Consider the following 12590-nt stretch of genomic DNA (forward strand, 5'->3'; position numbering starts at 1 on the left):
ATATAATAATGCCATTGGACCCTCTGCTTTATGCTTGCTAGTAGTCATGTGTCCATATAATGGCCATTGGCTTCTCACTACAGTAGTCAGATGTCACTGTTTGTCAAAACAGCATACCACTTGGTTATGACCACAACTCAGGTTCCTATCTCTCCTTCTAGAAAGGCCAGTCGCGTGTAGTTGGATTCACTTTGGTGCCGTGTACCACCTTACACAAATGAAAACAAAAATCAATGTTTTCTCCATGCCCTCGAGTCCTTGAGAACATCTCTGAATGTAAACACATAACCTGTCAATTCCAGACTGTCCATCACACGATTCTAAAGGCCATGTATTGTGTGACCCCATGGCTGCACAGAATCTGCTCCAGAACTCATTCAGCTCTGATTTGTTTTCATAAGACTCAGTGGATGTCAGGTGTTTGCTCTCAGCACCAGTCCGACCCGACTCTGTCCCCGTGTCCACGTCTCCCCCTCCTCCTGAAATGTGCTGGCAAACAAAGGGCCAGGAATAGTCGTCTCATTTACACGCTCACCCCTGCTCTGGGAGGAGGCTGCTGCTGCTGCTGCTGCTGCTGCTGCTGAGAGGGTTTCATTAGTTGAGGCACAGTCAAATGAATGGTAGTGATCTGGAGAGGCCCTTTCTCCATTACAGGGCAGCCCGTTTCTAAAGGCCCTGCCATCCATCACGCAATAACCAATGCAACAGCTCACCTTCAGGCTTATTGCATCTGAGAGAGAGACGCATCCCAACGGAAGAGCCGTTCTGAGGTTTGCTTTAGTGAATGAAAACAGGTAAAGGGTTATACAGCTGTCAGGGCCATGGCGACAAGGTTTTTTTTGTAGTATTTCTTTTAGATTATACTAACTGAGGTAATGTATCATTTTCAAAATGCAGTACTTATAATTAGAAGTGTTTTTTCATTCTGTGACATTCAGTGTCCAGAAGTCAAATTGAATATCATTTCTATTTTGCATTTAACTTGAATTCAGATGGATTGTAAGGCCTGTGCCTCAAGTATTCTATTCAAGATTTAGTCTTCTGATTCTGAAGAGCTGATTGGTGCATTGGTGTATTTCAGGCGTTGTTATAATTAAAGTCATAAAAAAATCTGAAACAGGATAAAAATGGAAATCTTTCCCATCCCAGTTGTCTTTGTAAAGTATGCTCTGGCTAATGCCCTTTTAATGGAGGCAGGAATCAAATCTGGGTCTGAATTGGGTGGTTCTGATGGTCTGGGGCCTGGGGCCTCTCTTGTGTTCTCTGCAGTGCAATAACCCAAAGACCAAGGAGCCCAAGCTGGCCGCTGCTGCCAGGATTGTGTCCGAGTGGACCAAATACGACACGGAGATCAAGCAGTTCCTGCGGCGCGTTGAGGAGGAGAAGGGCCAGCAACCCCATGGCCAGCCCGCGGCTGCACAGGACAGCAGAGGTGAGTCTCAGCATCAGCCATGGGCCATCAGCCATGGGCCAGCCACAAGCAAGACGGGCACACTGAGAGGTGTCGTCCATGGGTCAACAGATGTTATTGCTGGACACATTTTGTAACTGCAAAATCTAAACCGCCATTGTATGTTTTACTGCGTATCACAGAGCTTCACATTTCAGATTTTTTTAATGTGATTTTTGTTTTGTTTTGGTAGCTCATCAAATGTGAGAACAGCAGATGTCTTACAACAGGGACACTTAAGCCTACATTTATGTGAGTTACATGTCACCCTCTCTTCATTCAGGAAGTCAACGTGATGAACTTTAGCACCTGCTGGTGCGCACTGTGCTGAAGAGGAAAGTGAGATTTGCACCTAATCCTCCTGTGAAGCTTGAAGACTACAGCTGTGCAAAGATGTAAATTTCTCATGAACATTGCCAGGAAGTATTTCAGCTGAAGTGGCACCAGTGGGGCTACAGAGCTATTCTTTTCTAAAAGAAGGATTTCGTATACAGTACTTTTGTATTTATGGATGAGGCTCAGTTCCCTCTATGACTCAGACTCCAACTGCTGTAAATGACCATGTGCTTTTCTGCGACACTGACATGAGAGGCAGGGGTCAAGGGTCAAGGGTCAGGGGCAGCTATCTCCGTCTGCTCTGTGGGTATTTGTGGTGTGACTCTGTACAACTTAAATTCACTATTGCACTGGTTTGTAGGCATAATTCTTCTCATTGGTCCATATCTCACCTGAGGCACATTCCTATGGGGGAGGGATGCATTGGTTCTTTCTACCTGTCAATCATTGTTGTTCATAATTGCTGTTTACAATCTTTTATACAAAGTTATGAAAAAGGGTGACCTGCCCTTCTAAAAACTGAATGTTTGCCAAGATTAAATCTTTTTTTATTACTGGGATTTTTGTTAAGTACTCATACATTCCCTTTGTCTTTTTAAATGCCTGGTTCATTCCCTTTGGCTCATTTAATTACATGTCTAGTCATTAAGTGCACTATTATCTGAAATAAAATTTTAGTTGATGAAATATTTTCATACATAGAAGTCATGAGAAGTCATGTTGTGGAAGTCTTACTCCCTGCACCAGAGGTCAGTGCATAATACATTCGACGTAAACTGTGTAATAATTTACTATCGCCAATGGAGTATCTGGCAGGGCGATCAGAATTTATGGCCCAGATAGATTGAAACCAGTACAAAGCGTTCATTTTTCTTACATTCAATATTTATTTCCTCCTCAACTGTTAATTAGTAGTAAAAGAGTTTTTTTTTTGTTTTTGTTTATATATTTATGCAGGGATGTAGGCAAGTCATCACAGATGCATTATGTTTTGGCCTTAGTCTGTCTCTTGCCTTCATATCTCAAACCAATGCCCTCAGGAAGAAGGTGATGAACTCGTGGTTTCTGTGATCGGGGTTATTCGAAGAAGGTGACAAACTCAAGGTTTCTGTGATCGGGGTTATTTGAAGGTGATAACCTCGTGGTTTCTGTGATCGGGGTTATTTGAAGAAGGTGATAAACTCGTGGTTTCTGTGATCGGGGTTATTTGAAGAAGGTGATAAACTCGTGGCTTCTGTGATGGGGGTTATTTGTATTCATCATCAGAGGTCCAGTTCAAGCGTGGTTACTAATGACATTATATCATTCCTGAGCAGTTCTAGAGTCAACTGGGATACAATTGTACCTGATTTTTTAAATTTGATCTTTTGTCTTCATTTCTTCATGTCCTCTGTATGGTTATTATAACTGATCCTTTAAAATCTATGATGTGTCCTTTTGCCTTTTTTGGGCCTCATGTATCAAGTTCCTCACACAGACTGTAAATACATGATGAATAAAACGTCCTGAGCTTGTATGTGGGAATTTGATAAAGAAACCCGTTATGTTTTTTGTTCTCAGCTTGAGCGTGGTGAGTTTATGGTTTTAGATTTTAAAGCCTTGGATAAAGGCATCATCAATCCAGCAGAACTCTGCTGTCAGTTAGGGATTCGTTTAGATTAAAATTTGCCACTGGATAGAACCAGCACTTTGGAGCCATCAGGTGTCTCGCAGGGTGCACAATTGGGTGAAATCCATCTTCATTTACTGTCGACTTGCCAGAGGGATAATACCAAACTTGGAGAGTGGAACAACTTTATTGTCATCACATGGGTTCTCTTCTGCGGTTGTTCACTTTTACATTTGTTAATTGTGACTCATCCTGAGCCAACTAATTAAATAGGCATAAATAGTCTTCTTTTTAGATATGTACAAACCAGAATGATTTAGCCATATAAAAATAGTTTTTTTTTTTCCTATGTACACAAGAATCCCAAGAATAATTGACAATTGTACTTTTTGAGGTCACTATAAAAAAAGTGCAGATGTCTCAATGGTGAGATCCCTGAAGAAAGGAGATGCTTCAATTGATCATGCACACATTTAGTAGACTGCATTCCCGAGCTAGGTCCCTCAAAGGTACAGATGTACTCTGTCTTTATGTTAATGCTCATATTAACATTCAGGCAGTGCAGGCACACACAAACACACACGAACACACACTCGCACAAACACACTCTCACACACACACACACACACACAACGCTGAACATCTTCGACGTTCCCTTAGCGTGGGAAGGCAAGGTTTGGTCCTAGTTTGGCCTTGGTTTTGGAGTTGACCCCTGTGGGTGATAACCTGAGGCAGGTCACTCTCTGGGTGCTGAGTCATCAGTCTGGTGCCCCTCAGTTATGGCTGAACTTGAAATTGAACCCAGAACCGAAAGGGTTGAAGCCCTGGAAGTGGTTGTGGCCCCCGTGGAAGTTCTGGTGATGGTGACCACCCTGCTGGCTCTCTGGGTCCATGGGATCCTCCCCCTGGTCAAACTTACTTCTCATCTCTGCAGAAAGAAAATAAAGATACAAAACAAATGAAAACCATCCCAATGAGCACACTCTATTCCAAGCATCCCTCACACAGTACGTTTGAGTGGAAACCAAACAACATAAAATAGACACAAAATAGCACACAAGAGGTATGGAATTATGAATGAACTGTTTTCTGATGCAACCCACACGCCAACGTGAACATCATTTCCAATATCTGAATCAGGTTGGCAGAGATGTTAAACACATCACCTTCACTGCAGAAAGCTTAATAATTTGACTGAACCTATTACTGTGAGGCATTTACCTGGATCGGTGAGCACCTCTTTGGCCTGTGCAATGTCAATAAACTTCTTTTCTGCCTTCTTCTTATCCTCAGCGTCTTGGAAATTATCCGGGTGCCACTTCTGAGCCAGCTTCCTGTAGGCCTTTATGATCTCCTTCTTCTGGGCCGTCCTGCCACGTCAACATTGGGGAAGGCCAGTTAGCGCGAGGGAACGGAGAACATTCTGTACAGTGGCTGAATGAAACAATCACATTGGTTTCTGAAGGCCTCACCTCTTAACTCCCAGGATCTTGTAATAGTCCCTCTTCTGGGACTGTTTGAGCAGTCGCTGGGCTCGTTCCAGTCCCTCCTTTATCTGCCGATCGGCCTCGCTGTGTTCTCGGGCGCTCTCAAAGTCTTTAATGGCTGCCAAGAGAGCACAGAAAGAGAACATTACCTGACCTGGGCTTCAGTGCCAGTCTCATTCACTCCATACACCCCCTTCCTACAGTTGCTTTCTAAATGCCAACCAAATGCCTTTTGAGTCGAGCAGTCAACCCAAGAACCTATTCATCTTGCGCAAGTGACTACATGAAGCAGAACTCAAAAGAAATGCCTCATCATTTAACCACGGGCATGCTGACGGGTATATGAGCTCAGGGTGCTGACTGAAATGTCCAGACCGGTAGAGACGTCCTCTGAACAGCAGCGTGGCCTCGCTGCCACCGTCCTGGAAGCCTGTCTGCTCCGAGCAGTAGGATGAACACGGCCGCACGTTCCCATGTGCGGTGCGCTCTGTGGGCTATTTACTCTGAAAAAGCTCGCTCTGGTGGGGCGCTGACAGTTTAAAAGCGGGCCCAGTGCCCGACGCCACCACCAACTGCTGTGCTTCACGCCGAAGCAGCTCTAGTGCCTTAATGACAGACACACACACACACACACACACACACACACACACACACACACACACACACACACACACACCCCCTTTACCCCTGCCCCCCAAACACATACACATGGTTGCTATGGTAGTGGCTGGGAAAACGGTGGGATATTCATATCTGACAGCAGAGCGCAGAGAGTAAACATCTCCAAAAAAACAAACACACAGGAGTCTATTAGAATACCATCAGACGTGCAGAGACTGAATGACTGGATTGGAAACCTGCACTCAAAACACCAAACCTTGTTCTCACAGTCAATCTGTATGCTGCAGAATGGCCCCGTCAAAAACGCAAACTAATGCGGGGAGTGGAATCAGAAAGGGGAAAAGATCTGGTGTCCAAGGGTGTGGACTTGTGTGCCTGGTGAGACAGAGCAGCAGTGCAATTAGCTCTGCACCCCGAGGCTGCTGGGGAAGGACTTCTCCTGGCCCCGTTCCCCTGTGGGTGTTCTCTCCTTGGCACAGACGGCGGGAGAGGAGCAGCAGCAGGCAGAGGTGTGTTGGCACAAGCACTGGCCCACCAGGCTGATTAATGACCAGCTCCCTGCTCAGCTCCTGTTTTAGGGAGCTGCACAGCCTGGATGCGCTCTTCCCCATTCTTAATGCTTACGGCTGCAGTTCTGTCGACAAGATTTAACTGACAGATGTCTATAAAGCAAACATTCACATCAAAAGGAATACTGCAGAGAAGCAGAGGACATTTTGTCTTGTACCTTCTTCATACTGCTCTTCCTGCAGGTAGGCCTCTGCTCTGTCCTTCAGCACATTGACATTGTCGGGCTCGGACTCCAGGACTTCACTGCACACCGGGATGGCCAGACCACCCTGCTGGTCCTGTTGAGGAGAACATTCATTAATGAGTGAGAGTAACAGACATCGCTCGATCGTATCCCATCGTTCGACAAATCATGGGAAACTGTGAGGTTTTCTGTTTATGGTGAGATATGTGGATATCAGTCAAGCATTTTGAGTGGAGGGTGGCATCTGCTGGTCAGAGGATAGACTGCAGCTTACCTTGGACAAGCAGTGGCAGATGCGCTCCTTGGCTTGCAGGATGTACGAAGGCACATCTGGTTCTGTCTTCATCACAGTCTCATACTTACTAACAGCATCCCCATATCTGCACGATTTGAAAATAAGTTAGCATAATCATGTCCTTTAATTTAATAATAATAATTCATTTAATTTATAGCGCACTCTATATTCATCTGAATCTGAATAAAATCTTGATGATTTTAACATGTGATAGTCCAGGTATTTAAGCATGACATTTCCAATGGTTTCATGAGCTGAGGGTGTCTACATATTAAGATGTACCTCTGCTGCTGGATGAGCTCCTCTGCAGACTGAATCTGCTTGCTTAACTTCTTCACCTGCTTGTAATGACTGAAGCACTGCTTGTGGTCTGGGTCCAGCTTAAGACACTCACGTACCGAACTAACAAAACAGATTCAAATTGAAATTCAACAGAAGCCCCGAAAAGCCCTCTCACACACACACACACACACACACACACACACACACACACACACACACACACACACACACACACACACACACACACACACACACACACACACACACACACACACACACACACACACACACACACACACACACACCTTTGCAGAGGTCAGTACAGCTGTCAGAGCGCGGCCTGTTGCCATCTCTCAAACATGGCCCTTACCCGAGGGATGTCTCGTGGTCTCCCAGGTTGTAGTAGATAGTGCTGAGCTTGTAAAAGGCCTGGGTGTTGTCACTCCTCAGCTTGGAGGTGGCTTTTAGGTCAGTGATGGCTTTTCCCATCTCCCCCAGCTGGATGAAGCATTCGGCTCGCATGTCTCTGGAGTCCACGTCCCAGGCGCACGTCTGACAGGGCAACAAGCACAAGACACTCAACTCATCTGCCCTGAGCTGGGCCTCAACACAGGGATTCATGAGGTTGTTTTACGCCACACAAACACAGCTGGGGCGAGACATCACAAGACCCCCAGCAGAGGTGCTATAAGCATGACACATTCTGTAATGTACAAAAAGAAATGACCTGTGCTACCCCAACTGATTTTAAAGCAACACATGAATTGGTTAAGTTACTCTGAAATAATTGATTGAATAAAAGGTCATTAACTGTACCCCCCCCCCATGTATCAAAACACAAACAATGTCTAGGTGCTCCAATCACAACTCCAATGATATAATGGCAGGCAGAGTATGGCTGTTTGCTCACCTCAATGACTACATCCAAATGGACCACTGCAGAGCTATACTCCTTGCGATCAAAGTGAGCCCGAGCCTGGATCACTATCCTCTGGATCTCATCGGATTTCTTCAGCTGACTTTGGGCTTCTGTCTCATCTTTGTCATTGGGATGAGATTTAAGCTGGGCAGCAGGATGGAAATGAAACATGTCATATTTCATATTTCAAACCTTATTAGAAATAACACCATGCTGCTCTAGCTTTCGTCAGTCTTAACCAATGGAAACCTTTGGCCAGTTTCTCGTAGGACACATCATTATATTCCTGCTATAATAACCAGAACACCACTGATATATTTCATTTGGAAACCTCTTTAATGAACATGGCCATTTCACTAGTAAATTGTGCAGGCTAGCTACACATCTGCACACAAGCTAAATAAAAGCTATAAAAGTTATGCCAGTGGTTAACAAGCATAAAAGTGCACAGCCTGCCAGACCAATCACATACTTTATTTTATTATAGCACATGACAATTTCATATTTCCACAAGTAGATGTCTACATAAACTGGAGCCGCCATATCAGTAGATTGAGGACATTAACGAAACATTGGGCAATGGTCTATGAAAATAAGCAGAATTTACTATTTGAAAATGTAAGTACGTGCACCGTAATATAGGTGTTGCAACCATCACATAAGTTGACAATAACATCACAACATGCAGTCTTGTTACCGACACCGGATCCCAATTTACAACATAATGATGCTACCTTATGTGATCAAAACTGGGCTACCTACCACTTTTTTAAAGTCTGTCTCGGCATCGTCCAGCTTCCCCTGTTTCAGCAGGAGGTTTCCTCTCTGAAGGACTGCCTATTAAAACAACACAGGTGTTTTCGTACATGTTATGTTGTGTTATTTTTCTCTTAAATGGCTCCCTTAAAAGTGTGAAAGGCGAGACTCTCAACACATCGACAGGAAAAAATACTTACTGCAGTGAAATCAGGCTTGAGTTCAATAACTTTGCTCAAATCTGGCAATGCTGATTTGGATTTCCCCATGGCAAAGTATACGGTAGCTCTTCTATAATATGCCATGTAATTTTTTGGATCTCCATCTAAAAAGTGCAAACCAAAAACATCACCAATCCCAATAACAGACATGATTTTTCGTTATTTGATAATAACTACAATCGATAGTTTCGTGATGTTGACACTCACCTACAGCTGCGTGGAAGTGAGACAGCGCGTCAGCCAGCTGTCCTGCAGCTAGAAGTTTCTTTCCCATTTCCAGATGATTTTCAACATCCGCAGTATTTCCACATCTCACGCCTGCAACCCAGGCATAAAGCACGATATAGCATTTTTACTGATTCTACTTACCCCAGCACTTGACTGTTACATGTGGTGTGTGTTTCTCGCTTGGCTATCGTTCCGCTAATATTAGCTAAGTTAGCATAACAGCTTCCTGTCTCACGAGGGAACTCCTGGTAAATCTGTCCTGGGACTCCGCACTAAAGTTACTTAGCAAGCCAACTAGTCTTACTTCGGTAGTTTTATTGATAACTGAATATGCTAATGCTGGCTAATGTTAGCTACCATCTCTTGATATTCTTGTGCCCAACGTTACAATGCAGCTGCTAATTAACCTTAGCTACAATAAGAATGGAAGCCAATGGTATTATTGGCTTAAATGGCCAGCTGGCTAGTAAATGTTTTCAGTTAACGTTCCCAGTAGTCCAGACAGTGACAGTTTGGCATTTTAAGATGGAAACCTTCGCAACCAGATTATAAGACACAAAGTATAACTGTTTTTAGTTTAACTGGGTATTAAAAAGCGAATTCGTTACTATGCAGTGACTTTTACTTAAGTTAACTTACCTTCGTATCGCATGTCAATCAAAACAAGCACAAATGGAACATAATTTAGAATTCTCTTCGCGATAGGGGTTACGGAAACCATAATCAAATACTGATTGATACCACCACCCTGCTAACACCGTTAAAATATTGTCTCTAGCAGATAACAGAGTAGAATGTTTAGTAGGCACTTTCGAGGCGATTTCAAATGACAGTCTCATGGTTGTCAGTGCTCCAGTCACGCAGAACCGAAGTCCACTGGTCGTGGGCCACTGTGATTGGCTCATGAGTTTCTAAACTCCGCCTTGTCTGTTTGGATCAACGAAGACTAGCCACGGCATCACTAACGTGGAGAGTGTCCTATACCAGGGGAACACATTTCTTATGTTTCACGATCAATATCGAGAACATTTTCCTAAGCCCAACTAAACAGCACTGCAAGTAAATGTGACTGGTGAACTGAACTTACCAGCTGAAAATTGACCCACGTCTACAATACACATTCCCTTGCATAGGCCTTTACGTGTGCAATCGAGTAGAGTAAATTCAACTGTAGGCCTATATAAATTTCATAGTGAACAATACATGGCCTAGTATGATGATCAGTCCAAACCTTAAAATGTGTGTTAGGAGTTATAGATATATAACCCACCAAAATAGGTAGTTAGGCTAATTGATGTTGTTGCATCAGACACTGAAATACAAATTCCAGCCATGTCTGTTGCATAGGTAGCCTATGCCCTTCAACACTTCATGTTCACAATTTCTTTAAGACAGTTAATGTGCAGGGTAGACTTGGTATTATAATTTATTTAACAAATGTGACAAGAATTTTGCATCATGTCTATACTTTACATTTCTAGATTTCAAAAGATTCTACTTGCTAATACACTGCATTGTTATCTTGAAGTTTTTTTACTTGACTTTTGTTGTGTTTTGTGGAAACTTCAAACATTACACATAAGGGTCTGTGCTGTAGGTTCTGCCAGAGATTCTGCTGGAGGCCCTGGACTTTCGGCTCTCTCTGCCGGGAATGGAGGATGGTGGCAAGCTGTAAGTCCGTTTGGCTGAGGAAGATGTGTATGACGGGGGAGCGCGGTAAGTGGTATACACCGGCACATCCGTGTTCTCTGGGCTGAAATTAGAGAATACAAAAACCTGTTAATTCACGTAAATTCCACGTTCAGTATATGTAGAGTAACAACCTTCTCAGATATGGGTCATACAAATATTTATTACCTTGATCTACAGCCCTCCATTCCTGCAAAGATGCTGTAGACAAGGCCTCCACATATCAACAGAGTGGAACCACCCCAGCCTATGAAAAGGCCTGCTCCTAACTCAAACCTGTTGACATGTCCCATCAGTTAGCATTCACTGAACAACTTCCTGTTTCCTTTGGTGTTAGACCGGAAAATTGTATTATTATTGAGAGCAGTAAAAGTCAACCTACTTTTGTGCCTTGTAGTTAGGGTTTTTAAATTCAGCCACAACCTTGCTACCATACCAGGAGAAAGCAAACATAGAGCATAGTCCTGATGGAGAATATCAACAATTAATTATCATTGACAATTAATGACAGTATACATAATGAAACAATTGTAAATAATAACACTGTATAATGAATAAACTTGAATGAATAAATCACCTGAAACCAAATAGTTCATTCCTGCAGCAAAGGTCACTCTGGCGTTGATAATCTCAGTGCCTCCAATCTTGGTGCACTTCATCCCCACTAAAGCAAGAATGGCCCCAAAGAATCCCAGGATTATAGAGGTGATGATCAGAGCACGGCACAAATGGATATACACTGTTCACAGGACCAAAAGATAAGACATTAGTGAAAATCTCCAATTTATTGCAATGAGTTTTTATTTAAAACATTTCTCAAGCATCTGAATATTAGGTTTGATTGGTGCCCCAATGCTTGATCATTAAGGAAATTACACTTACTTTGAAGTGCAAGCATTGATGGAAATCCCTTGCAGTCGGAAACTCCAGTTGAATCTGAGATGCAGTCTTTCCATAAATTGGAGAAGTAGTTTGAAGTGGTGAGAACAATGCTGGCTACCTCTGAGAAGGTCCAATATTCAGTTGGCATTGTAGAACAGACAAGGATCCATCCGCAAACGCAAATAACAAAACATCCTATCTCCATGTACATGATCACCGTCCTGTACTTCATGGCTCTTGGGAATGGTCAAATGGACTTCAGGAACCTGAATGTAGTTTGCGCTTATTTGTCCAGACTACTGCTACACGTAGACACATATGATCGGTTCACAAGACTGAAAACCTAAAGACAGTGAGTTCTTTTTTTTGTCCCCTCCTTCTGAGGGTGGTGTTCTTCTCGACACCGCTTCAGGTGTTGTTGAGGGAGGGTTCAGATATTTGTCTTGTCTGGGGAAGGTCACCTTGCTCAGAAGCAGTGCAATGTTTATTATTGATATAAAACCCAGGAACCGTCACCAAGGCCTTGTTAACACACCTTAGGGATATTCTGCACAGCATTTTTTTTTGTTTTGTACAATTTAAATCCATTATTTTGTATGAGCAATAATAACGTATTTACACTATACACAAGATGTATTTGTAAACATGAGCTACAACACATTAAAACATTTTCTAAAACTTTATTTTGTCACTTAGATGGGATTTGGCTTGAAGACTTGATTAAGTAATAAGACTTATAATTAATACTTTGGTTTATTGCGACTCCATTAGGAATGAGAACATTTCTGTGAAGTCCATTTTGATTGGTTCATATGGTCTGACAAAACAATCTGACATCTTGTGTCAATTGGATACTATTTATATATTGGGAATCTTATAAATGGATGAGCACATACAAATCATACATTATACACATTTTCAAATCATATTTATGCACAGTCTTCATCAGTTTATATACAGAAGCATATATTTGGAACGTGTAGCTCCATTGAGGAATCCATAGTATCCATTTTACAGTCTAGTCAGATTTTAAAATGTCACAATGTATCATCATAGGTGTG

At 42.8% G+C, this 12590-nt stretch overlaps 3 protein-coding genes across 4 annotated transcripts in view; 1 reads left to right on the forward strand and 2 right to left on the reverse strand.

Annotated features, from left to right (window-relative positions):
* The window catches only part of uggt2 (UDP-glucose glycoprotein glucosyltransferase 2), a 31048-nt gene extending 27733 nt beyond the window's left edge, over positions 1 to 3315 (forward strand). For both annotated transcript variants that reach the window (XM_031560336.2, XM_031560344.2), the window contains 2 exons: positions 1270 to 1432; positions 1734 to 3315. In XM_031560336.2, coding sequence (XP_031416196.1) covers positions 1270 to 1432; positions 1734 to 1756 — 186 coding nt within the window. In that variant the 3' untranslated portion in view covers positions 1757 to 3315. The remainder of the gene's footprint in view (positions 1 to 1269; positions 1433 to 1733) is intronic.
* A 248-nt stretch (positions 3316 to 3563) lies between these two features.
* Positions 3564 to 9819, reverse strand: dnajc3a (DnaJ (Hsp40) homolog, subfamily C, member 3a). The gene is made up of 12 exons (XM_012825116.3): positions 9598 to 9819; positions 8938 to 9048; positions 8710 to 8834; positions 8516 to 8590; positions 7745 to 7897; positions 7205 to 7386; positions 6835 to 6954; positions 6532 to 6637; positions 6231 to 6351; positions 4868 to 5000; positions 4617 to 4765; positions 3564 to 4323 (listed from the first exon to the last, which is right to left on the reverse strand). The coding sequence occupies exons 1-12, from the start codon at positions 9677 to 9679 to the stop codon at positions 4169 to 4171; spliced, it is 1512 nt and encodes a 503-aa protein (XP_012680570.1). The 5' UTR covers positions 9680 to 9819; the 3' UTR covers positions 3564 to 4168.
* A 711-nt stretch (positions 9820 to 10530) lies between these two features.
* On the reverse strand, positions 10531 to 11819 carry LOC105898057 (claudin-10). The gene is made up of 5 exons (XM_012825057.2): positions 11530 to 11819; positions 11225 to 11386; positions 11030 to 11111; positions 10816 to 10923; positions 10531 to 10711 (listed from the first exon to the last, which is right to left on the reverse strand). Exons 1-5 carry the CDS (start codon positions 11759 to 11761, stop codon positions 10531 to 10533), a joined length of 765 nt encoding a protein of 254 aa, XP_012680511.1. The 5' UTR covers positions 11762 to 11819.
* Between the last annotated feature and the right edge of the window lie 771 nt (positions 11820 to 12590).

Source organism: Clupea harengus, chromosome 2, assembly GCF_900700415.2.
Source record: "Clupea harengus chromosome 2, Ch_v2.0.2, whole genome shotgun sequence".
Taxonomy (NCBI): domain Eukaryota; kingdom Metazoa; phylum Chordata; class Actinopteri; order Clupeiformes; family Clupeidae; genus Clupea; species Clupea harengus.